The sequence below is a fragment of the Adiantum capillus-veneris genome, chromosome 11 (genome assembly GCF_014529385.1).
Source record: "Adiantum capillus-veneris isolate H3 chromosome 11, ASM1452938v2, whole genome shotgun sequence".
NCBI lineage: Eukaryota > Viridiplantae > Streptophyta > Polypodiopsida > Polypodiales > Pteridaceae > Adiantum > Adiantum capillus-veneris.
In genome coordinates, this window is record NC_140941.1 from 86,846,477 (window position 1) to 86,873,720 (window position 27,244).

The 27,244-nt window shown below is 42.8% G+C and overlaps 1 protein-coding gene across 1 annotated transcript; it reads right to left on the reverse strand.

Annotated features, from left to right (window-relative positions):
- Positions 1 to 483: 483 nt before the first annotated feature.
- On the reverse strand, positions 484 to 2,398 carry LOC147447589 (uncharacterized). Its single transcript, XM_086523312.1, has 4 exons — positions 2,003 to 2,398; positions 1,483 to 1,749; positions 1,325 to 1,388; positions 484 to 1,153 (listed from the first exon to the last, which is right to left on the reverse strand). Exons 2-4 carry the CDS (start codon positions 1,701 to 1,703, stop codon positions 839 to 841), a joined length of 600 nt encoding a protein of 199 aa, XP_086379438.1. The 5' UTR covers positions 1,704 to 1,749; positions 2,003 to 2,398; the 3' UTR covers positions 484 to 838.
- Between the last annotated feature and the right edge of the window lie 24,846 nt (positions 2,399 to 27,244).

Consider the following 27,244-nt stretch of genomic DNA (forward strand, 5'->3'; position numbering starts at 1 on the left):
GAACAATGCCCATTTGTCAACAGTCATGTCCTGTGTGATAGGCAGGACACCCATATGAAATATTAAGGGCCCTGTCCAGCACCCACCTCTGACAGGGGCTTAAAATCTTCAAGGCCTGCAAAACATTTTCAGCCCACATATGATACGAGACTACACTGCCCTAATAACAATTTCATATTCTTCCAACTCTGTTCCATCTTCAGTCGCGATTGGCACCTCCGGACAAAGCACCGTCCTAAGAAATTGAGAGGGGAACGAACAGAATGGAAAACAACCAGCATTAGGGAATGAGTCGAAACTTCCCTGCAGAACAAGCCATCCACCTATAGCCAGCCTTATAATTTTGCAGAAATCCTGCACAATAAATGACATAACCTGGGCAAATAAGCAGCTTGTGCCATTCAAAAATTTAAATCCAAATTTGCAGAGCACACCATTCCTTCAGGTAAATAAAGCACAACGGCCATTTGCAACACATACACAAGTAGAGAATTTGTCCAACCCTTCCAAGTATATCTTACAAAGGTATTACAACAGGTACCGGGTACTGTACAGGTTCAGGAAAAATGGAGCTTACAATATGCAATTGCATCTCAAAAGAAACCCGTTGATGGGAAAAAAACGCCTTACACATGGTTTACTCTACCTCAAATACTCAAATAATGACTTCTCAATAGGGAATGGTTGAAGACCATTCACTCGTCTAAAACTAATGCATTTGCATCTACAGGAAGAGGAAAAACAAGCCTCGGAAAGAACCTGGATATATCTACAAAAAGGCCTTGTGACCTTGCTCTCATATCACACACTTGCATCTGGAAGGGTGTATCAACCTGCACTATGCATAAGCAGGAACACCCCTGTTAGAATCCGGTGTAGCAGACACAAAACCCTCTATGCGTATGAAGGGTTTCATTCCATATGGTGAGCTGCAACAAGAGCTTTTAACTGAAGAGTTACTCTTAGCTGAACTGCTTCCCCCCAGTGAGGAGGAACTACATGTGGACTTCTGAGGTATCACTATCGATGACGGCATTGTCCATTTCTGAGTAAAATGGGCATCATGAATCATTGGATTACTGGCTCGACAAGGAGGCGATCCATTGATGTATTTGTTTGGACTTCCCGAGCCACCATTATCACCACTATTCACCTGACAAATCCAGGAGAACCAAGATAAAGACGACACCCTCCAGCATGTATGACACAAGACAGCAGGCAATTCTTAAAAACACCCTCGCGCACTTCCTTAGTTGGCACAACAGGCAAGCAAGTAAAACACTTTCACACAAAGACCACAAGACATGATGTTTGAAGAAACTACCTTGCTATAAAGGATATCAAGAATCTCATGCCCAGCCTCGCCAATGGCAGGGAGGGATGTAGTCCTGATAAAGGAATCATTATGTCAATTAGCCCATACCTTAAGGTAGCATTCATATACACAACGTGTAGCAGGGCGCATATTTCAACAGAACTTACCCTCTTTGTCTTCTATATGGCTTGGCAGATGCATCCAAAGGGGTCGAAGACATCCCAGTTCCAACACGGCGTGGCTTGGGACACACAAGCTCTTCTTCAGTCGCATCTCTGCTTGGTAAAAACCTGTTTCTACCTCTTTCTCTGAGGTCTGCAAGACTCTCAAGCGCATTCAGCAAAGAAATCTTGCGAGGCACAGCCAGATTTGTGGCTCCAAACTCCATAATTGAGCCGCTAAAGTAGCTGCAGCATTAATGTGCAACCAGCACACTGAAAGCGAGAAAACAAAGTGAAGTTCAAGCAGCATGCACAGCTAGTAATGCAAGACAAGCAAGTTCTCACATTCACTATGCTACACACACAGGTTCAGCAATCTCTAAGACCCATCTCCTTCAAGCTTAGGTTAAAACCAATTTTCTTCACATTTGCAGACATTGTCTACTGAAAGCCCCAATTTTACATGCATGCTCTAACCAACCCGTACCTACCCCTTATCTGTGTAAGACGCTGAAATCAACATTACCTTGAGCCGATTCATACGAAGCACAAACGCCAACATAACGAACAACAGCAAGCCATGGTCGCCGAGTTGCGTCCTTCAAAATTCATGTGCCGTGCAGGGCATCAAAGCTTCAAGCCCAGTGTAAGAACCTCTCAAAACCCCCAAGCAGTAACGGCAAGAATCCCACCTGCAAGTTAAGGGGTAGAAGACAAAGAACGCTCATCGAGCGAGAAAACTCGGGTAGAACGACGGAGATGGCGCTGATTTGGAAGAATTGGCCTGAAATTATGCACAAGTAAACCAGGATAGTAGGAATGTCAGAAAACCCTAAATATCAGAACCGTTGCAGCCAGTAACAGCAAGAAATGCACGTATGGCCATCAGACCTCCGGCTCTAGAAAACTGGGGTTGGGTTTATATTATCCCATGGAATTGAGATCTACGACCTAAAGGCTACTTAGCGTGATCTCGTGTGTGTGTGTGTGTGTGTGTGTGTGTGTGTGTGTGTGTGTGTGTGTGTGTGCGCGCGCGTGCGCACACGTGTGTGTTGGAAGAGTGATCGGTGTGTTCGTTGTGGTATCGGCACTAAGAATAATCCCCATTTATTGTAATTTTATTCTCATACGTAGTGGTTTGTGGATCACATCTCTATGTGTCTTCACGTTTCCTTGATATATCTTTTAATCGATATTTTTGGAGTGCTTTCGGTAGCGTTTCGATCCCACGTATACTTTTTGGATCCCACGTATACTTTTTGGATTAGGTTAGATTCTGGATGCTTTGAGCAGCTTGGAGAGTAATTTTCTCATGTTTCAGCAGGCTCAAGTGGATTATGCATGCTTCTTCAAAACCTCCCTTCGACAATCTCTTAAATTTGCTCATGACTTGGATGAGTTGTCCTCCCTTCAGTACGAGCTCTTCTTTGATTGTTTTTTATTTACCGCATGTAAAGTTTTCTATGGGTTTTTGTCGTTTTGAGATTCCCAATAGTAAATCAAAATCTGATATTATTATAAACAAAAGTGTGTGGGTTGGGAGAGTGTGGGCACATGTGTGCAAGGCGTTTGGTAAGGTTGTGCTACGAACAGTCCAAACAAACAAACACCATCGTGTTGTTCTAGCTCTGCGGCGGCCACACCACATAAGAACCATGAATCACCTTGTTAATTGGATTCGTAAGGTTTTTCTAAATCATGTGCAAAAGTGCTCAGAGACTTTGGCACTCCCCATGTTGCGTTATTTTAGCTCTTGCCCACACCGCACGAAGAGGGCATCATATAGCTTCTCACTCCCCCCCCCATCGCATCATTCTGGCTCCATGCACACACCATGCAAAAAAATCTTGAGTGACATTATTTGGACTTATGTTTCTAAATCATGTGCAAAAGCGCTGAGAGACTTTGACACTGCGTCATTTTAGCTCCTACCCACACCGCGCGAAGAGGGCATCATACAGCTTATCATGCACATGTTGTCCAGATGGCTGCCTCATACAATTGCGTTGTTGAGTCAATGTTGATGTGGTGCATCATATTCTTGAAGAGTCTCAACCCTTCTTGTTTTGAGTGTGAGTTATCAGCCATTGAAGAGGAAGAAGAGAGAGAAGCATGTGGCCATGGAGAAGCTTCATCTATACGAGACATTTCATTATCAAACTTTGAACATAAAATAGAAGTCGACAAAACATGACATGGCAAGTAACACAAAAATCTACTCTATTTGATTATCAAAATTAAGCTCTACAAATAAGTGGTGAAGGAGGGATGTGCTTTTCTCCCAACAGCAACACATGCAAACCATTCAAACCATTGGCTTCAAACATTAGACTATTGTGCTCATAGCTACAATGTAATGAAGGACCTAGCCCATGCAATGACACTTTAGCTTAGAAACGTGTCTACCCTATCCATGTTCATATCTTGGAATTCTAATGTGATAAGCTAAGTTGCATTGCACATTATACGGGGTATGTATAATACGCTCTAAATGGGTGTATTATACAACACCATCAATTAATCGAGTGTATAATAAGGTGCCACATCAGCAAAATCATTGTATCATTTAATTTCTTAGTAGTTCAATCGAAATATTTTCTTCTATATTAGAGTAAGCCTCTCTCCTTTGTGGGCTTCATTATTGAACAAGTTGTCTTTAGTTCAACCTAAAGGTGAACTCTAAAATCCAAAACAAAACAAAAAAAATGTTTTAATGATTGAGCTTTTAGTTAGAAATAAAGCCTATTTTAGTAAAAATATAAAATATAAAATTGAGTTTAAACTTTGATATTTGAATATATTGGTTGATATGTTTTGTGAAGAGTAAACTAGTTAGGGTGAATTTAGTGAATGCTTACCATGTGTTTAAAAAATTCACACTTGGAGGTAATTTAAGTTAATTTAAATTAGTAGTTACTTCTATGTGTAGAGCCATGCTCACACTTAAAAGTAACCTAGGTAGACTTAGTTAATGATTGTCTGCCAAGTGTAGAGCAATGCTCACACTGAAGGTGATTTTTGTAAGAGGACTAGTGATCGCTTGCCTTGTGTAGGATTTAACTCACATTTGGAAGAGATTTAGGTTGGGTGACTAGAAATTGTCTCTCACATGTAGAGATTGACTCGCACATGAAGGTCATTTAAGTAGATTTAGTAGATTGCATGTTATGTGCAGAGTTTACTCACACTTGAAGGCTATATAGATGTAATTAGGCGATTATTCTTCATGTGTAGAGTGAAAGCTCACACTGAGCAAGAACTTTTAAGCTTTAAATAACAATATAATATGAAATGTTTATGCTTATGTTTGTGGACATTGTAAACAATAAATGTTTGTTCATTCTTAAATAAGAAAGCAATGGTGATGATTTGATTTTTAAATAAGTAGCGATGATTTGTATGGATTGAAACTAATTTGAGGTATAATGTTGCTAGATAGTTTTGTTATGCTCGTAGACCTCTTTGCAATATGAATGGAGCGCGTAGATGAATTGATAGTAGGAAAGACCTCATCGAGGTTCAGGTATAAGTTTTGTGGCCACAAATTTAGCAGTAATGCACACAAGATAAAAGAACATGTGTTCAAAATCCTTGGAAATACACTAGGTTGCAAACCCCCCCCCCCCCCCCCCCCCCCCCCCCCCAAAGGTATCGCTGAAAAACTTTCTGAATGGGCGCTCAAGGCAAAGAGAATACTTGTCGAAAGAAAAAAAGAGGGTCAATCCAAAAGTAATTACTTCACTAACTGAGAGGGATGTGGAGATGATTGTTGAAGATAAAGTAAGCTAGTCCCCCTGTGTGTGCAGAAGGGGGTGAACAATGCTCCCACGCTACTACTATATACAATCAAGCAACTGGTGGTTCAATCCCCACACCTACCACTATCCATTTAGAGGATATGGTGTAGCATCAATTGGTGGTCAACAGGCGTATAGTACATCTACTTTGCATCAAGCATTTGACAAGCAATGGTTGCTTAAGCTACATCTCAAGTCACTTGCGGAATCCACTTTAATGTAATCCGTAATCCTATCTTTAAGGATGCTTTGATGAGCACGGCAAAAAAAGGAATTGTGGTGCCTAATTACAACAAGATGGGTACAAGATATCTATATAAAGTCAAAGCTTCATCAAAGAGTATTTTGAAGCGCACAATGCTTGAGTACATGCCACAGTATGGATGTACAATTTCTCTTGATGTGAGAACCCAGGGACTGCCTAGAGAGATTCACCGCCCTGCCACCCATTATATAGGTCCTTGGCCATCTTCTATAGAATCCCCTCTCCACACCTAGCAACCGGGCCTTGGCCCGACTCCGTGACCCCCCTGGTTTTGCCCTTGGCATTCCATTACTTCCCCCTTAGAGAAGCGTTTTCGTCATAGAAAACACTAATTTTTTATGTAGTGGCATCCTTCATGGATCCAACTATCCGTTTAATTGGAATACAGTTCAGTAGGAGGTTCGATGAAATCAAGAAGAGTATCTTGATTTTCCACACTGTTGTCCCTTTGTCATCGTCTTATGTAACCGGCCCATAACCAACACAGTGTATAGACTCCATTTAGAACTCACTTGAGTATGCTCAACAAGTTATCACAACTAAGATGTACCCAAAAGAGTACCTCTTTTCACTTTTCATGAAAGTAACATGCTGATGTAATTCATCAACAAAGTATAAGTCATTGACTTGTTATCAATCTTCATCAGTAAACAACCCCACCATAGCTAGTGTTCAAGGTTGAGAACCTGACTTAAACATGTAAAGACTAAACGTAGTCGCAAACATGCTTTCTTTTATGATAAGCAGACTCCAACTAGAGCAATACATGATTTCTAATTGGATTTCTTGGTGCTAATGTACGCGCTAGCATATCGTTTAGCACAAGATTACACTTGTAATGTATCTATCCTCTTCTGATAAATGACAGTATTGAGGTGTGTTTTTCCACCGTTTACAGACAGTCTTCCAAAATGACTCATAAATAGGGATCACAATGCCTTACAACATTGCTCAGGAATCAAAATGCTATGAATAACCATCTTGGTTAACTTGAGAGATCCACAAGCACCCAAACGAGCCATGACCTCTAATGGTGATTGTTAGATCTATGTCATGAATATGCATGCTGCTCCAAATGAGCCTTCGTTAAACACTAGGACAACTAATGTGCATACATCTAGCAAAAACAGATCCGAACCCGCATATCCATTACCATCCTTGCAATGCTTGCACTTGTAACCTTAACAAGTCGTTCTAAGTACATGAAAATTCTTGACCACTGAAATTGTTTCTAATAGCATGTGCTCAAAATGGTTTATTAAACGGATTTGACCAACACCGAGGGACTTCATCATGACACATAATTGAAATAACACATGCCATTGTCGATCCCAGAGTCTCATTTTCTCCATATGTGAAATGTGTCTCAAATAAGGAGGTCTGAAAGAAGAACATCCACGCAGCGACATGAGTGAGAGGGACCCTCATTAACCTTGCTCCACACTGACTAAACTGAACTCCTTGAGTTCCTACAGCATGTTGTATCCTACGTGACAGCATGTGCCAAAGAAAACCCTACATAAAGGTCCATAACTGCGTAATACAAAAATGTATTTGGGACGTTGTGGCCCAAAATTCTTTGCTCTTACATGACCTTGTCATGTCTCTGAAGAGAAACATGGATGAAAGCATTCAAGCTTATTCATCCGACTTGAAAAAGGCAAACAAGGCATATTCAAAAAGGGAATAAAATCAAATTATATGCATACCTGGAGGTAGAACATAACGTTCACTTACTCGTAGTCATGTGCACTTTGCAAACCTGAAGGATACAACTGGAAAGATGCCTTACCATAAAATTGGTCTTAAGGAAGTAATATATTGGTGATCTATTGAGCACAAAATGAAAGATTAATGAAAAACAAGCAATAGAAACTCGTAACCCTAGGTGTTGCCTTTGCAATCCAAACCCTTTGGTAAGTCTCTACAATGTCAAACCGCTTGGTTAGACTTTGCATGAAAACTACTCAACCTAGCAACCAACGGAGACGAACACAGTTTATCGTTGTCAAAAGTGTTTGCAATTAACTGAGAAAGTTGAATTTTTCCACTACCCCTTGATTGTCATAATAACTAATATCTAATTCTCCTAAATGATTTTCTCATGTTAAACTGATCACTTAATATGGGGAAGTACCAGGGAGAAAAAAGCTAGAATATTGGTTAAGCTGGTAGACCAGTCACAATAGGGATCCAAAGGGGGGGAATTAGGGATCCAAATGAGGTGCCATCTCCAAAAGAGAAATGTGTAACAATGGGCTTTAAAGACCCTAAGGTTCAGCCCTTAAGACTTCCAAAATACAAAGGTTCCAAATTCAAAGGTTGTGTCCAATGGTCAAATCTTAGGGAAATTGGATACTTTGTGAGTGTACACAAAAGTCTTCAAGACTCCTACATAGGAGGGGGTGAGCCCTGTAAGTAGGGGATGAGAGAGAAACACACACACACACACACACACACACACACTCACAGGCTCCCTTTACACAAAGGGAATAGGGGACACATGCCAGCTCCCTAGCCCAGTTGCCCACAAGGTGCACTCAAATCCTATTGGATGGCCATAGAGGTGGACCAATGAGAATTAGGCTAGAGTAAATCTAGTTTACTTCATTTAAAACACTTGATAAAAGAACCAATAAGAATTAAGCTCTCTAGAAGACTATTGGACAGTCTCCCAAGGGGTCGAATGAGCATTCAGCAGCCCAAAGGCTTGCCTGCTTCCTATTGGCTAGAAGACAAAGGGGTCCAATGAGAGTCTAGTTGCATTATTTAATTACCTAAAGCTCTCACAAAAAGGGAAAGGGGGACACATGTCACAAGGCTATCACTTATGCTTCTCAATTTTCATTGGCTAAGCTTTGCAGGGTCCAATGGGGTGCCAGCATGAGTATTTTGCAAGAGGGGTCGACCAAGAGAGAGAGGGGGCTGATTTTGGCAAGGCATTATCAAACACACACTTACACATTCTCATGTGTGAAGCAAGAAGACTCTCTCTCTCACCTCAAGCTTTAATGGAAAGCTCATCATCTACTCCAAGCTTGTGAGAAGGGAAATTTCTCTCTCTTTTGAAGTATTGTTCATGCCTATCTAACTAGGTGTTATGCTTTTTGTTGCTCTTTCCATCCAAGCACTCTTGCTATGCTCATTAGGAATCTATTCTAATGAAATTCTCACTATGTTCATGTTATTTTCTACTACACATAAGTTACTAGGCCATTAAATGTTACATTGGTATCAGAGAACAAGGTTTCTCTTTTCTTGCTCAAGAAGGGAGGTCCTCAAGCTAGCTATAAATGGTTGGAATTATTAATTACAATTGAGTAAGTAGAATAGGGAATTTTCAGCCTTGCAGTGCACCTGTCTTTGTGCAGATAACGGGGCATCACCGTCGAGAGCTATGGTCCACTATTGAGCTATTAGACAGGAGCTGGAATTTTTTTGGTGTTGAAAGACCCTCTCTTCTATTCCTTGCAATTAATGATATTCGACCCACGGGTACAATAGCTTGAGTGCTATTCTAAAGGGGTAAAGAGGAGTAGCAACTAGGGCTTGAAGTGCCAAAGTACACCTAAAAAAGTTTACACCTAAAAGTTGCTAGATTGGCTGACAATAGTAAAGAGAGTGAAATTAATGTTGATAGCTTTGATTTTGCTAATGAGAACAGGCTACTAATGATGCCCCTATGTTTGTTAACTACCTTGTTTCTAGGCTTCAACAAGCCATGGGCAATCCATGTTAAGTATGGAGCCTGATTTACCCTTGTAATTTTCCGTGGTAAAAGCGCACATTTGTAAGGCCCCCATTATGAGGAGAAGCCATCGTGCGTGAAGGAAAATCACTCACTGGAAACCAAAATTTTCATGGCCAAAATTCAGGGGCAACTTTAGGGGCCTTGGGGGCGGAAGCCCCCAAGACTTTTTTTTTTTCCCTCGCAAGAATATTATGGCCGCCCGACGGCCAGAAAGTGGTCGGAAAACAACCGATCAGTTGGCCGGTGGTCGGAATTCAATGGCCGGTGGTCGGTGGCCGAATTCAATGGCCGGTGGCCGAATTCAAAAGCGGACTTGTCTTCTCAAGGATGGCCACACATGGGCGGGTTGAAGGGTCTGATTTGGACTTATCTACACAAGGGCGGCTACACATGGCTGCCTCTCATGAGAGAGGGCAGCCCTTTTGGCCTATAAAAGGAGGCCATTTCTACACACATTTCATAGTGTGAAGTTGATGCAACAAGGTGAGGGTGAGGTGGTGAGAGTGAAGCAAGGCGGGAGCTCCATTAAGGGTATAATCCCTTTGTAAACTACTTCTTGTTTTGAAGTACTAAAGCCATTGACTGGCTGCTTTCCCGTGGACGTAGCCCACATTGGGTGAACCACGTATATCGTGTGTACTCTCTCTCTCTCTCTCTCTCTCTCTCTCTCTCTCTCTCTCTCTCTCTCTCTCTCTCTCTCTCTCTCTCTCTACTCTATAATCTCTTGTGTGTGAAATCTATCTCTTTCCATTAAGTAATCTACTCAAATATCTATTTAGCTACATCTTATTTCCTAACAATCCATCCCTCCAAAGTGAAGTGCAACGGCAGCTTCGTGCTCATGGGATTCTCCAAGCTCCCGACCATGAAGAGAGAGTACCTAGGAAGCTTCCTTGTGAGACTTCCAAAGAGGCCTCTCTCCAATTTGGGAAGAAGAAGAGGATCCATACGAAGGGTTCAAAAATTTACTTCTTGATGACGCATCTCCTTTCCAAAGGAGAATTCAAGAGCCCCCACCAAAAGAACGAGAAACAAGTGAGTCTCCTACCACCTTGGCGGAGATGGATCCACGAAGACGGCGGGCAAAACGCTCTCCATCACCTCCTAAACGGAGAAGACCACCGCACACTTCTCCACATCATAATTCAAAGAGGGATGACAGAAAACAAGAGAAGAAAAAGGCGAGAAAGAGGTCACCCTCTTCTCCATCTTCTTCATCCTCTTCCTCTTATGAAGAAAGTGATGGTGCAGACAAAGATGAACAAGGCGAGAAAGAGGTCACCCTCTTCTCCATCTTCCTCAAATTCTTCATCTTCTGAAGAACGCGATGATGCAACTTTTGAACCATAAAAAAGAAGAGGCCATAGGAAATCCTATGCCGCGTGGAAGAGATCGTCTAAGCTCAAGAAGTTCAAAGAGGGAGGAAAGAACATCTCTTTCCTTACCTACGATGGCACCTTTGGTGCTACGGACAAAGTCTTGGCTTTCATCCAACAATTCGATGCGATGTTTGGAGATGAGGGCTTAGGGAGTCCTCTAAGCTACGCCATCTAGCTATGCATTTTCAAAAGTCCACCAGGCAATGGTGGTCTAGCCTATGGGCAAACGGTGAAGCTCCACGAACATGGAAAGCTTTAAGACCTTCCATTATGAAGCAGTTTTTGGCCACCGATACCAAAGACAAAGTACTCACCGAATGGCGAAGCTTCAAGCTCTCTCCCTACGAATCCATTCACAAATAGGTAGACAAGTTTTGGGACTTACATCTCAAAGCCACTATGTTCAAAAAGATGGATTTTGGAGAGCAAAAACAACAATTTTGGGCTGGGGCAAAAGGCCAAAGGAGGACTCCTTTTCTTGCCTATAGGTTCTTATGGTCCAAAAGGACTTCAACAAAGGCACCTTTTGGCTTAACTGAAGAAATGGTGGAGTATGTTAACTCCCAAAGGCCACTCACCATATCTACGGTCATACACCATACCATGGTGGCTTCACGAATCAATTTCCAAACAGGGGCTAAGAGAAATCCTAAGCCCATAAAAAACAAGGGTTCTAATGAGCCTAAGGGGAAGGACAATGTCCAAAAGTCTCCTAAGGGCAATTCCAATAACAACAAAGCTAAGGAAAAGGGAGTTTACAAAGGCAAAAACAAACTCTCTCCTGAAGAGCTTGAGCATTATCGCAAGGATAACCGTTGTTTCAAATGCGGCGAGCAAGGGTATGCATACAACGCTTGTCCCCAAAAGAACACCCACCATGAGCCTCCTTGAGCTACCTTGGTTGAAATCCAAGAAGAGGAAGCTCACCACAAAGGATCTCCTCTATGCCATGCTTGGGGAAGGTAAGAGAACATGATGCTTTTATTCCACTCTAATTCACTAGACGAACACAAGCAACACCTCCAACTAATATTTCAAATCTTAAGAGAGAATAAACTTTATGTTAATCGAAAGAAAAGTGAGTTTTTTTAACAAGAGATTTAGTATTTATGTCACATTATCTCTCAAGATGGCATCCAAATGGATCCATCAAAGCTAGAGGTAATAAAAGGATGGCCTAATCCAAGGAATCTTCATGAACTAAGAAGCTTTATAGGTATGTGTGCATACTATAGACGCTTCATAGAAAAGTTCTCACTAATAGCAGGACCATTACATGACCTAACAAAGAAAAACGTTAGGTATACACGGTCGCCAAGGAGAACGATGCTTTTGAAAAGCTTAAAGAAAAGCTTATCTCTCAACCTGTGCTTACATTGTCGGATGTCTCAAAGTCATTTGACGTCCAATGTGACGCTTGTGGTGATTGCCTTAGAGCTGTTTTGCTCCAAGAAGGGCATGCCATAGCCTATGAAAGTCAAAGACTCAACCCTGTTGAGCAAGCTCTAGGCATATATGAAAAGGAACTCCTCGTAGTTCTACATGCCTTAGACTCGTGGAAGCACTATTTATTGGGGACTCCTTTCATTCTGCGGACGGATCACCAAAGCCTTAAGTACTTCATGACGCAGACCAAGCTCTCCGACAAACAAATGAGGTGGGCAAATTTCCTTTCGCAATTTCATTTTTATATTGCTCACATTGCTGGCAAGCATAATCAAGTTGCCCATGCACTCTCAAGACGGCCGATAGTGAATGCGGTTTCCATAACAACTCACAATGATCTATCTTCTATGATAGATGAGTACGCTATTGATCCCGATTTTAGAGATGCGATTTCAGCCCTTGCACTAGGGAAGATCTATTTCATTGCACTAGGGAAGATCTTTTGCAATTTCATTTTCATATTTCTCACATTGTTGGCAAGCATAATCAAGTTGCCCATGCACTCTCAAGACGGTTGATAGTGAATGCGGTTTCCATAGCAACTCACAATGATCTATCTTCTATGATAGATGAGTATGCTATTGATCCCGATTTTAGAGATGCGATTTCAGCCCTTGCACTAGGGAAGAAAGAGGAACCATTTACCATACAAGATGGTTATCTTCTCTATGGCAATAGACTATGCGTTACCAACTCACTACATGAGAAAGTAATGTATGAATTCATGCTCCTCCTTATGTGGGGCATAGAGGGATTTAGTCTACCCAAAAAGGGTTTGAAACATATTTATGTTGGCCTGCCATGAAATCAAACATACAAGAGTATGTTTCTAAATGTGTGGTATGCGAAAAGACGAAGTTTGATAGAGGGAAGCAACCTCGATTTCTTTAACCTTTGCCAATCCCTAATTCACCATGGGAGAGCATATCCATGGATTTTATCTTTGGATTACCTATGTCTATCCATGGGAATACAGGAATATGGACAATAGTAAACAGGTTCAACAAACAAGCTTATTTTATACCTGTTAAAAAGACTATCAAAGCCCATCAAATGGCAACCCTCTTCATATCACAAATCTTCAAGTACCATGGCTTGCCAATGTCCATAGTGTCAGATAGAGATCCTAGAATGACCATTAATTTCTGGAAGGGTCTCTTTGAGAATTTAGGGACAAGGCTAAACTTCTCTTCGGCCTATCACCCCCAAACGGATGGCCAAAGTGAAATAGATAACGTAACAATTCTTGATCTACTAAAAGCCTATGTAACGGAAGTAGATCAAAGGTCCCAATGGGAGAAGTACTTACCCTTAGTGGAGTATGCTTACAATAACACTGTACATACTTCCATCAGAAAATCACCTTTCAAGGTAATTGAGGGAAGATCCAAAAGTCCCTTGCTACTTAAAGTACACGGGAAGATCTTCACTGCAGATGAGTATAGCCAAGACCTACAAGAATCTTTCCAAAAGATTAAGGATACTATCTCTATCTCACAGCAAAGGCAAAAGGCTGTTGCTAATAAGCACAGAAGAGCCCAAGCCTTTAAAGAAAATGGTTGGGTCTTGCTTAAATTTCCCAAGGCTCGATTAAGGCACACCACGGGTAAGAATCCTATGGGACACCAAAAGTACTATGCTAAGTTAGCAAAAAGGTACTATGGTCCCTTCTAGATTCTTAGACCAATCAATGAGATGGCCTATCAACTCAAGTTGCCCAGCCATTGGCTCATACATAATGCTTTCCATGTGAACCTACTAAAGTCTTACAAAGGAGAGGCAGCTCAAGAACCAACTATTGAAGACCCACCGGAGATCGAGGACCAAGAAGAGGTGCTGCAACCCGAGTCCATTCTCCGACATGATGTATGCATACTTAGAATCAAGTTTGTGGAGATGACGTCTTCCAAACACCAAGTAGAGCTTGTCGCTCTACTATGGAATATTGATAGGACTAATGCGCAGACATGCTTGCTGTAGCCTTAGGCTCTCAAGCGCCAAATGGATTAGTCGTCCATTCTTAAACGATGTCGTAGGGTAAGATAGGGATCCTCTACCCGCTAGAAAAAGGACTAATGAATAGGCTTTATCTTCTCTACCCCATAGTCGAGGACGACTATGATTTCAAGAGAGAGAGGTAATGTCATAATAACTAATATCTAATTCTCCTAAATGATTTTCTCATGTTAAACTGATCATTTAATATGGGGAAGTACAAGGGGAGAAAAAATCTAGAATATTGGTTCAGTTGGCAGACCGGCCACAATAGGGATCCAAAGGAGGGAATAGGGATCCAAACGGGGGGGGCATCTGCAAAAGAGCAACGTGCAACAATGGGCTTTAAAGACCCTAAGGTTCAACCCATTAAGACTTCCAATATGCTAAGGTTCCAAAATTCAAAGGTTGTGTCCAATGGTCAAATCTTAGGGAAATTGGATACTTTGTGAGTGTACACAAAAATCTTCAAGACTCCTACATAGGAGGGGGCGAGCCCTGTAAGTAGGGGATGAGAGAGAAACACACACACACACACACACACACACACACACTCACAGGCTCCCTTTACACAAAGGGAATAGGGGACACATGTCAACTCCCTAGCCCAGTTGCCCACAAGGTGCACTCAAATCCTATTGGATGGCCATAGAGGTGGACCAATGAGAATTAGGCTAGAGTAAATCTAGTTTCCAATAAGAATTAAGTTCTCTAGAAGACTATTGGACACTCTCCCAAGGGGTCCAATGAGCATTCAACAGCCCAATGGCTTTTCCTCTCAATCTACTCTCATACCCCGCTAGCTCTTACAATCTTCGAAGGTGTGTGAGGTCTTGGGTCTGAGGATGAGAGGGAATTTATGTTGTGTTTTAAAGTGCTTGCTTAGTGCTTGAAGCTTCCATACATTGCACTAGCTAGTTATTGAAGAAACAAAAAGAATTGTATTGTAAAATGTCTCCCTTGATGGGGGGAACCTATAATACAAAGCCTTTTGGAGGGGGGACCGGCTCCATGTAAATCCGGTCCTCAACCGTTGTCAATAGCTTAATTTCTCTCTCTTTTGAAGTATTGCTCATGTTGGAATTAGGGTTGTAGAGAGACACACACAGCTTGGAGAAGATGAAGGAAGCTCAAGGCACACAATAGAGAGTGTGTTACTTAGTGTGCAATGGAAAGATAGATAGCCCTAGAGTGATGGGTGTATATACAATGCTTGGGGGAAAAAACCTCCTAAAGAGGGAAAAAATGCCCATGCGGTCCTAGTGTGTTCAAACACATCACTACCACATGTATATAGTAACAAAACGAGAGTTGGCACATGAGTAAAGGGAAGTGCCATGCCCTAAGGACATGATCAGTCCACAAAGGGGAGTAAGCCCAAAGCTTTGCGGAAAGCTTCAAGCTTCTCACGAGACAATGTCTTTGTGAAAAGATCTGCAAGGTTGTCCTGTGTTGGCACATAAGCCAAGTTGATCTCTCGTGCTGAGAGCCTCTCCCTGACATAGTGGTAATGCACCTCAATGTGCTCACAAACATCACTATGCACAAGCTGCAACCTGCATGTGGCCCGAACTGAACCATTTTTTGGAAACTTAGAACACTGCATCTTACAACAAGAGTGAAGGAACTGCCATTTGCAGCAGTAAGTACAATCTTTCCAACTCCCTGAACCGGATAAGAGGCATTGTTGGCACAAGTGACTGAATTCCCATGAGGGACAGACTCGAGAGAGGTGAACAATTCACACTGTGAGGTAATGTGCTTTGTAGCACCACTATCGAAATACCACACATGTGAATCTGCAACAACTGACAAGCATGCATCGTGGACAACAGGATTGTAAGTGCACTCTACGCTAAAAGCCCATTCTACATCAACATCAGCAACACAGTCTCCTTTCACAGAAGACTCAACAATGGCTGCATTTGTAGTGGAACCAGAATTTGCAGTGGAACCATCCTCTTTCTTCTTAGCCTCTTTTGCCTTCAGCTTAGGACCCTGCTTGATCAAGTGATCATTAGATTTATAATAATGGCAACGCATTTTCTTTTTGCCCTTATCACCAGAATTGCCAGACGAAGTGCTGCCAAGCAGAACCATTAGGAACAGAAGTTTTGCCACTCGCAGCAGAACCATAAGAACTGGTTGCATTGCTGTTACCACCCTTTCTTTGAGAAGCAATAAAAGCCTGTTCAACTACACACTGTCTAGTCCTGTTTTTTCTAGAAAGTGGCTCTTGCAACAGCAATGTGCATAATGCATCAAACTTGACAACTTCTGGATTTCCTTGGGTCATAAGTTTCCAAGTACTAGCAAAAGTCTGGTAGGAATCTGGTAAGGCATCAAGAACAGTCTGCACAAGGGAACTGTCTGAAATGACTTCACCTGTAGAAATAAGTTGCTCATTAATATCCTTGACACTAGCAAGGAAAGTGTCCATATCATCTTCCTCATGCATAATCTTTGACTCCAGATCTTTACGCAACAAAGCAATTTTAGCCTCATTGAGACTTGCATAAAGACCAGCCAAAATATCCCAAGCCTGTTTTGCAGATTTTGCTGAACGGATGTGAGGAACAATGGTGCGCTTCACAAACAACGCAATCATTGCATGAGCCAGCACATCCTTTGCATCCCAACGAGCTTGTTCTGCCGTAGGCAAAACAACTCTAATAGCAGCAATCCTTGCAGCAAGACCTGCAACATCCTCAAAATCGCCTACATCCTCAGAACCAGGATGTACATCAATGCACTGCACAATATTCCAGACACCCTTTGACACAAGAACGTGTTGCATCATATAAAGCCCACATAGGGTAGTTGTCCCCATCCAACCTGCTCTCAGCAGCAAACATCTTGGAGACATCTGTGTTGTTGTTAGCCATGGTAAATGCTAAACCTGATGTGAAAACTGCCCGAAAATAGGAGAAACGGAGCAGGAACAACACGTGCTATTTAGCACAAACTATAGAAGACTGTAAGGCACCTGTTATGCATACATCGGCACTAACAAAAATTCTGCACAAAATGACAAAATTGCTTGTGCAGACCTGCCTGTAGTGGAAACAGAGGCTAAAATGAGCCCGGGAGGACGTAAACTGCTCTGATACCAATTGTTGGAATTAGGGTTGCGGAGAGACACACACAGCTTGGAGGAGACGAAGGAAGCTCAAGGCACACAATAGAGAGTGTGTTACTTAGTGTGCAATGGAAAGATATATAGCCCTAGAGTGATGGGCGTATATACAATGCCCGGGGTAAAAAACCTCCTAAAGAGGGAAAAAATGCCCCGGTGGTCCTAGTGTGTTCACACACATCACTACCACATGTATATGGTAACAGCCTCATGCTAGGTGTTACGCTTTTTGTTGCTCTCTCCATCCAAGTAGTCTTGCTATGCTCATTAGGAATCAATTATAATGAAATGCTCACTATGTTCATGTTATTTTCGGCTACACACAAGTTACTAGGCCATTAATGTTACAACTAATGTTATAGTGGAAGTGTAAACCATGCTTGAGTGGAACGAGTCCACAATAATGGCATGACATGCATGCATATAAAAAAATAGTGTGATAAGCCCTTGGCTTCAATGACGGTCTCCACAATGTGAGGAGATGCTATGCGTGCCTCGCACGATGCGTACTAGAATGGATACATCTCGAGGATACATCACAGTTGGTTATTTCCAACCATAAGTGTGAGCTTATATCCTCTTATTGCCAAACCGGAGTGACACTATCCTTGATCTTAAGTCAATGGATAGTAATGTGGCATGAAATAGAAGCCTTGCCTTGCAGTAAGTCTGTCAAAGGACTTTGCTTTGCACAGGAAAGAAACCTTATTCAAATGAAAATTGTACGACAAAAATACAAGTAGAATGTGAAATTGTCTAACCTTGTCACCCCTCTAAGAGCAGTTATCTTCGCTTGAATGTCGCTCATAGCCATGTATGCTGAGAAATTTAGAGCTGTCGATGTACCTTGTATGCCCTTGGGCTTGGTTCAGACTGACCTCCAATGAAAATTAGGTATACATGTTGCCAAGTTTTCCCAAGTCCATATGCTAATAGCATATTCCAAACTTTGGAAGCTTATAGGAAATATGCCCTAAAGTGAAGCCTTGATTTGCACCCGATTTGCATAAGTCTATCAAAAACATGAGACAGAATGCAGCCTGAGTACTCATAACTAATAGGCGCTCTTGGTGGCACACGTATGTCAAAGCAAAAAAGAGTCGACCGTGTCGAGCTTTCGTTTTAAAAAAACGGCCTTGCCAAAGCATACATCTTATTGAGAATCCTTAGATTGCCCAATCTTGAAATAGATAGCTCACGAAGCTTAGCTATCCAATTTCATCTTACTGCCAATCTCTACTCAATCGAAGCAACATTTCCTCGTCAAGTTGGCATGATAAAACTTCTATAAGATTAGTGGAAAATTGGAAACTATAACTTGCTTACCAACTTGCTTGATTTGCCATCTTTGGTGGCGGAATTCGTGGCACCCCTTGGTGTACTTTGCTTATCAATTGCCATCAATTAGTGGCCTTATTGAGTGGAACACCATAATGGAAACATAAAAATACCTACAGTAATTGCATAGACAAAACATATTTGAGTTATTCTATGTTGATTTGTCTGTACTCATTGCCAATTATCCATGAAAACCCATTGGATCTGACTTGCCCACAATGGGTCCACGTCTGACTTCATTGAGTGCAGATAGCTTGCCTAGGGGCCATGCCCTAGCAGATCCAAAACTCCACAATAGAGAGAAAGATGCCTATCAACGTCTTGAATCCCTAACAAATACTTATGTCTTACAAGCCACAAGCCTTGATTGTACTTGCTTTACAATAACCAGATAACTTACAAAGTGTTGCCTTTGATTCGTGTGACCGCTTTGGAGCAAGATCCTTTGCATGTGCTTGAAATGTGTCAAAAAAAGGAAAGCTATTGTATACCTTTTGAAGCACTCGCATCGACTTGCCTTGCCGCACTGGCTTGGTTCAATTTGAGCATGCCTTGCATGCTATTGAAACCACTATGAAACCAGGAATGCTTCACACTTTGAAACTGTTAACCCTCACGGCTCACGGACACCCTATCACCTACGACGGACGTTGTACTATTTACTTGGTAGAGTCAGGTACCGGGCTTGTCGGTCCAATAGAAATGGTTAAGAGTGATCGCCGATGAGAGGCGCACTCTAAAACTGGAACGTATAACATTTGGGTAAGATTGGCTAAGTGTGGGCGCCCAAATGTGAACGGGCGAACCCATATAAAAGTCAACTAAACCTAAAATTCACTCGTTCTCTCATTTGTGCAATTGAAGAGTGCTCTTGCTCCATCTCCATCTTCTTCTTCTTCATCTCCTTGTGTGTGTGTGTGTGTGTGTGTGTGTATGCGTGAGAGAGAGAGAGAGAGAGAGTGTGTGATCAAGCATTGCGGCGGCACGACGGCGACAAGGAGGTTGAGCACGGCGTAGCGGCGTCTCCCTCTTCTTCCCGGCGATGAATCCTCCACAACAGCAAGCGTAGAGCGGTGAGTGACACACCATCACCATCTTTGAGCTTACTAGTTTAGGCTTGTTGTGTGCTTGGAGCCATTTGTGGCTCGCACACAGTGTATCAGCAAGTTCCTTGCATTGACACGTGTGACATATGCGCACAGTTTTGGCGCCACTGCCCGGGAATGCCATACACTAAGCTTGAATGGCACTCTGTGCTTCTTTTGTGGTGCAATTTCAATTGTAGGAAAGGCAAGCAAGGAGGATGTGTGTGTTGAGAAGAAGGATTTTGTGTTGCTACTGTGTATTTCTTTGTTAATGAAGTTTTCAAAGGTACTGTGTTTTTCTCTGTCATAATTAGGAATTAGTATTAAGGTTGTTAGTTCTGTGTAATGCAAAGTATAGTAAGTAGGAAGTAGATCTGTGAGAGCTAATAGAGTATGTTAGTGTGTAACATTAGGTGTATTAGTTGTAAGTGGGTAGGTAGAGTGTGTGTGTGTGCTCTCGCGCAGGCCACGGCGACCTTATCCTATTTATTTAAAAAAAATAATAATAATAATTTAAAAAAATAAATAAAATAAATAAAATTAAAGGTAGGACCGAGATCGGGAAAATCTCCCAGACCCAAGCCCAAGCTCGCGCTCAGGCTCAGGCCTCAATTGCCCTTTAAAATTACATATTTTAGCTTCACACGTAGCTAAAAATCGATTTTTTGAGGACCAACGGAGCTTTAGGGGACCGAACGTTGTGCTGTAAAGCACACCGCGACCCTCTGAGTGATACGCTCGTTTTGAGCTATCACACACTTTAATCAACAAAACCGATCATTAAAAAACATACACTACAACAAAAGAAGGTGTTATCGACGCTGCCCGTCGCTATGAGCGTCGCTATACGCGTCGCTGTGAAACCAGTCGCTATTAGCGACGCATATATCGACGCTGCCCGTCGCTATGAGCGTCGCTATACGCGTCGCTGTGAAACCAGTCGCTATTAGCGACGCATATAGCGACGACCATAGCAGAAAAAAAAATTCTTGGGCAGAGGGTAGGTAGACTGGCCTGTGCCCAGTTAAAAGATGGACACAGCCGCAGCCAGACTTCCTGCCCTCTGTCCAAGAAAGCGAGCAGCACCAAAATATCAACCATGCTCCCGCGCACAAAAATTTCGGCAGAGTTCCCTTTGTTTTTACATAAACTTTTTAAAAAAAACCATATCATGTATACGCCTCCTACATGCTATCCATGTAGGATCTCACATGAGATTTAAGGCCAATGAAAGACAACCGTACCAACTGAAAAGCATAGCCATAACTTAAAAGCATAACCATAACTTAAAACCATAACCGGTTATAATCACTTTGATCAAAACCATAATGCAGATAACCATAACCATAAACAAAATTAACAATAACCATAAGCATAACCAGAAAGAGAAACAATAACTGTCTATACAATGACAATGACAATAATCATAACCATAAGGGAAACAATAACTATCTGAACACTAATTGTTTGTACAAAAAACAGACACAGAAGCGTGTCTGTGTCTCACAAAGCATATAGATGAAATCTGGTCCACTAATGACTAGGCGTCGCAACCTGCACATAGGACAACTCACAAAATTAGTATTGATATTACTTCACATATAGTGACTTAATTAAATCAACTCACACATATTAACGTCTCACCTCAAGTGATCGGAGAGACTGTAAGGCCTCCCAGTCTACAGGCTCTCCTGAAGCTTCAAGATCATTCAGTACTTCATAGATACCTCTGCGATATCCATTTGACTCCTCCTCGCATGATGGAGCTCGATGCATCGCAAGATTCTGCGTTTATACAAAAATCAAAGTAATAAGAATGCATGATTCATCGCGTTTTAAAAAATGCCATAGTTAAGATTGGATTAGAAACTCACAAACTCATAGCGAAAGGTGTCGAAGCCTTCGCTGCCAAGATGAGATGTCCCCCTAGTCATCTGTCGTACCTGCACGGCCTCACGCTGCTGTCTAAACCGCGTGGCCGCTGTCCGCTCATCCTCCTGATCTGCAGCCACGTCTCATGTGGGATGCTCAAAGGCTTCGGCGAGCCGGTCCTGAAAGCCTTTCGAGCTGCATCTCGTCGATGTTTGATGGTGTCCCGTGCAACACCCTTGATCCACCACGCCGAAAAAACGGAAGAGCCCGGAGTAGGCTGGTACTCTCTCAGGATGGTCTCCACTATGTAAGTGACTTTTTCCTTTTCTTGTTGATCCCAAGACTTCAGAATGCTGGTCGAAAACTGCAGCTCCACGAGCTGGCGAATCCGCTGTCGCATCTCAGTCCCGACTCTATCCATGTCAACAGAACCATCTCCCCGTACAGTATAGAGCTTGGAGGCACTAGGATCGTGTGCCCCCCAAGGTGTCCGAGGTGTGCCAAGAGGTGTGCCGAGAGGTGTGCCTGGGTAAGACGGGGGTCGTGAGCGAGGAGGGGTCGAAGCATCTGTGGACCCTCCTCCACAGCAACCACCACCTCCACCTGACGATTGTCGAGATCGGCAAGTGCGCCTGTGCTACGGAGATGAGGATGTACCTGCCTCTGCCCCACCCCTAGGTGTCGAAGCGGCCGTGATGGGAGAAGAAGGCGTCGTACCCATAGGCGTCCTGAACCCCGTAGGCGTCCCCCCCCTAGACGTCGGTCCCTCGGGTGTGATGCCCGGAGGCATAGTACCCGTGCCTTTGGCTACCCAGTACTGAGAAGCCTCTGCCATCTGAGCAGGCGTCATCCGTGTAACGAAGCCATGAATGCATCTGCACTCATGGAAGCGGGATCTGGAATCTTGTCTGCCATACTAAAGTCCTGCACAAAGAAAGTAAAATAAAGCGTCAGAACACAGTTGTTTAAATTAACTTTAAGCTTAATTTTAAATCAAAGTCTTCACACAAACACTTACAGGCCTAGGCCTCGACGAGTGAGGCATCATCGATAAGATCTTGCACCATATCATCGTCTATCTCTAATTGCAAACATAACTCTGCCCCAACTCGTTCTGGAAGATTGTCTTCATCCATTGCATCTTCATCTACAAGTGTCAATTCTGGCTCGTCTGCGTCATCCCTCGTATATCTGTCAGCTTCCTCTGCCATACCTTCGTCCATCTCATCTAATGTCACAATAGTATGGACGTCGTCTGACTGACTTTCCTCCAGGAGATCTTGCCCTTCAAATACTTGTTTATTTCTTGGAGCAACCTGAACCACAAACCACCATTGTCGCTCTCGAGGGTCCGGTACAAAGACCACTTGCTCGCAATGTTCGGGGAGAGCAAATGTGTCGCTCGCATCTGTCCAAGTCTTTGTAGAATCTATTTGCACAAGTTTGTTTCCATCTCTACGTACCGTTGCATTGCGATCGGAAGTAATCACCTTGAACCACTTCACATCCAACAAAAACATCTCAAACCACCTGAAGTTTACTTTCAGGATATCTGACACCAGACTACAGTAATCCAGGTTCCTAGTGCTCTCATTCGTGTCTCGAAACTAACCATTACCCCATTGTCAAACGTGTTTCTTCTGCTTTCAATTTGTTGTGTTCTGAAATGCTTTCCATGCAACCACAGTGCCATGTATGTATGATACTTCCAGTCACATCCAATAGCCAGCTCTTCCTCTTCTAGAGATATGGGTTCTCCGATCTGTCGAGCTGCTCTCACTGTCTTGTCCAACCATGCCATTGTAGGGAATTCAGGTAGAGGAGCGAGATAGTCTGGCAAGGGTAAGCCTCTAGTTGTTCGACTTCGCCTGAAATCTTGTCGCTCTAAATTGCGTCTCTCTTTCTCTTCTTCGTACCTTTCAAGCCATTTTTGCATCGGTGCTGAATTTAGTATACAGAACTTCATGATCTTTTCTCGAATGGCCAGGTTCATTTTCTTCGGCACCCCTTGCCCTTGCGGCTCCTCTCCCACCAGTCTTGCATCCTCCTCATCGCTCCACAGTCGAGGCATTTCTGGGTCAGAAACGGATAGAAATTTGGTCGTCAATACAAGAGACTCTTGCACCAGCCATCCTTCTGCCATGCTCCCCTCTGGACTCGCTTTTTGGCGAACAAAACCCTTAAGTGTTTTCATGAACCGCTCTAGAAAGAACATCCAACGGCTGTGGAGTGTACCTGCCACTGCAACCTCATCTACTACATGGACGAGCAAGTGCATTTGGATAGTTAGGCAGCTCGTGGGTAGATACTTCTCAATCATGCAAACTGCCTCAATGGAGTTAGCCCTTGCGACTGCAATAGATTCCTCCCGTATCTCTTTGGAAGAGATCCACCGCACTAGCTCTGAAATCTTGTATATGCAGGTCCGCACTTCCTCCGTTAAACACCCCTTGATCGCAATTGGAAGAATGAATTGCAAGAACTTATGCCAGTCGTGCGATTTCAACCCTGACAGTTGATCGTCACGGGTGAATGCTGTCTTGAGACATCGCATATATCCTGTTGGCGTCCTGAACTCTGAAATCACCCTTTTCACTTGTCGCTCTTCGTTTTTTTAGCAATACCCATGGCGCTCTTGGAAGTTTTGTTTGACCAGCTGCATTGGTGAAAGGCCACAGCTCTGGCATCTTTCCAACCGACTACAAATCATCTCGTGAAGCTCGATTGTCTTTCATTCCCATGATTGTCTTCCAGAGGAGCTCTCCCACATTCTTGAATATATGCATTGGATCCAGCAAATGGTTAATTAGTAGATCACCCTAGTACGGCAACGTATGGAGAATGGACAAACGTTTCAATCCTAGAACAGGTTGCCCCTCATGTTGCTCCCATCGGCGACGCCACTCTTGAACATGCACAGGACGACATTCGACGCGACCAAGCTGGCCTTCGCGCAAGTGATGGCCATCTGGAAGATAACGGTGGTGGCCTTGATAAATTGTCTTTCGAAGAGAGGTAGAATAGTGCACATCCAAAGACTCCCTGCAAATTGGACATGCATTGTATCCCGAAGTTGTTAGTCTTGCATATATCAAAGCATGAATCAGGCCAAGGCAAAGGGCTTGCGAATAGCGAGAATTTTGTAAATCAATAACCATTACCAGTAGCTTATCCGTATCCTGGCCAATCATGCATAGTCCACATAAGAAGTCCATGGATCCTTGCATGCTTTTGTCCTACTGGTTCAACCGCATCTGCTATGTCGATCCCATGCCATAACTCCTGGAGCTCGTCAACTAGTGGAGCTAGATAAACATCCATGTTTTTTGCCTTGAACTTACCAGGTACAATCAAGCTTAAAATCAAATGACCCTTCTTGATAGCAAGCCACGGCGGGAGGTTGTAATTGATAAGGCACACAGGCCAAGTGCTCCATGACGAGCTTCTCAAGCCAAATGGATTGACTCCATCCATTGCCATGCCCAAACGCAAATTGCGTGGTTCACTCTTAAAATGTGGCCAGGTATCTTCAATGTGCCTTCAAGCCTTCGAATCAGCGGGCACCCTAAATGTTGCGTCAGTGGATCTATTCGTAGAATGCCACCGCATCAACTTTGCAATGGAACCACAACGAAACATGCTTTTTACCCTAGGAATAATAGGGAAAGGCCGCAACACTTTAGTTGGCACTGTCTCGTCAACTGCATCTTGTTTGTAGCGCATTGCTCCGCACTTAGGACATGACAGACAATCTGGGAATTCATTGCGAAAAAGAATGCAATCATTTGGACATGCATGAATCTTGTTGTAGTCCAAGCCAACTAAGGTCAGAAGTTTCTTTGCGTCTGGACTGGAGGAGGGCATTTCATTGCCACCCGGGAGAAGTTGCTCCCGCAATAACCTGTTTAAGCCACATTAAATTAAAAAGCTCTCCGAGCACATCACCGTTGCAATCGGAAAATCTCTTTTGTAAATTACGTACCTAAACAAAGCAGTGACGCTTGCATCTGACCACCAACTGACTGAAGATTCAAAAACGCCAGACAAGTACGAAGCACAGATATTTTGGCGCCTTCATAGATTGGTTGACGTACCAACTTCCTCAACATGTCTTCAGGAGATAGGCGCACGGCTTCTGGTGCTGCTTCATTCGCGTTCTCCTCGCTTGTCTGGAAGAAGGCATCCAGCATCTCCTCCATGCGGTCGTCTTCTGTCTGTAAGCCCTTTTCTACTTCCATCCGTGGCTCTATATTGGTCGGACCTTCACGCATAATCTTTTTTTTCTCTCTCTCTCAGATGTAGATGCTATGTCATGGAAATCAATGCCCGTTCCGTAGGAGTCGTATCGCAGATTCTGTATGGTTTCTGTAGCAAACTCTCCGTACTTGTGCACATGCTCATTGCATATCCTACGCTTGCGCAGGATTTGATACTTGCAGAGCGTGTACGAGCATGCAATCTTTTCCTCCATGTTAGTTGATGACGTTGCCATCTACAATGATTATGAATGTTGTTTTAATATATATATGTGTGTATATATATATATATATATATATATATATATATACTCCTCACAATGTAAACTACCTCGCATTCTCTAGTCTTGCCCAATCTCCGTACACCTCGGTCCAGAGGTGTACAGAGATCAGGACCACCGGGTCAAAATCTCGTCTTTATTGGTCAAATCCTATATGGGTAGACACATACGTGCACTCCCAGGTGTACATGGCAATGCATGTAGCAGGCAAAACCCCTTTGCCTCTTTTAGTTCCATAGTTTCTTCTCTGTCTACGAACCCACCTGCCTCCGTTCTGAGGTAGCCTGTCAGAGAAAGCTTTCCAATGCCGCACTTGATGAATCATATATTAAAGCATGACCATTTTTGTCATTTTTGTAATGTTCCGTCTGTTTGCAATTTTTTGCACAGGTTTTTCCAAGGATATTATGCCCATCCTGGTGTTTTTTTCACCACATGCACAAGCCATGGAAGTTCTCAGCCCAATGAAAGTTTTCTACCTGATTGTAAACCGGACGGGGCCTCCATGTCCAAGCCAGAAGATAATGTGGAGATGGATGAGCAACTTGAGAAAGATTTAGAAGCCTTGCATGGTTCTTGCTCAAAAAAGCAATCTCGATCTCTCTTTCTCTCTCGATCTCACTCTCGCTATCTCTCTTTCTCTCTCTCTCTCGATCTCGCTCTCGCTATCTCTCTTTCTCTCTCTATTTCCTTATTTTCCTATCTCTCTTTCTGTCTCGCTCTTCACTTCCCTACCTCTCTCTCTCTCTCTCTCTCTCTCTCTCTCTCTCTCTCTACTAAAACTCTCTTTCTCTATCTCTCTATTTCCTATCTCTCTCTCTCTCTCTCTCTCTCTCTCTCTCTCTCTCTCTATATATATATATATATATATATATATATATATATATATATATATATATATATATATATATATATATATATATGTATATATATAACTCTCTTTCTCTATCTCTCTAGCTATTTCCTATCTCTCTCTCTCTACTTACCTCTCTCTCTCTCTCCTATCCCAGCTAGCTGGTTTAGCCGTTTAGTCCATACCCAGCAGTTTAGGATTCCATAATATTTTATTTTGTCATCTTCTTCCTCTGACTTTGTAACAGATCCATCACATTGTAACTTTCTTGTCTCATGTCTCATAGGTCACTTTGGCCTTTCGAAGACGTTAAT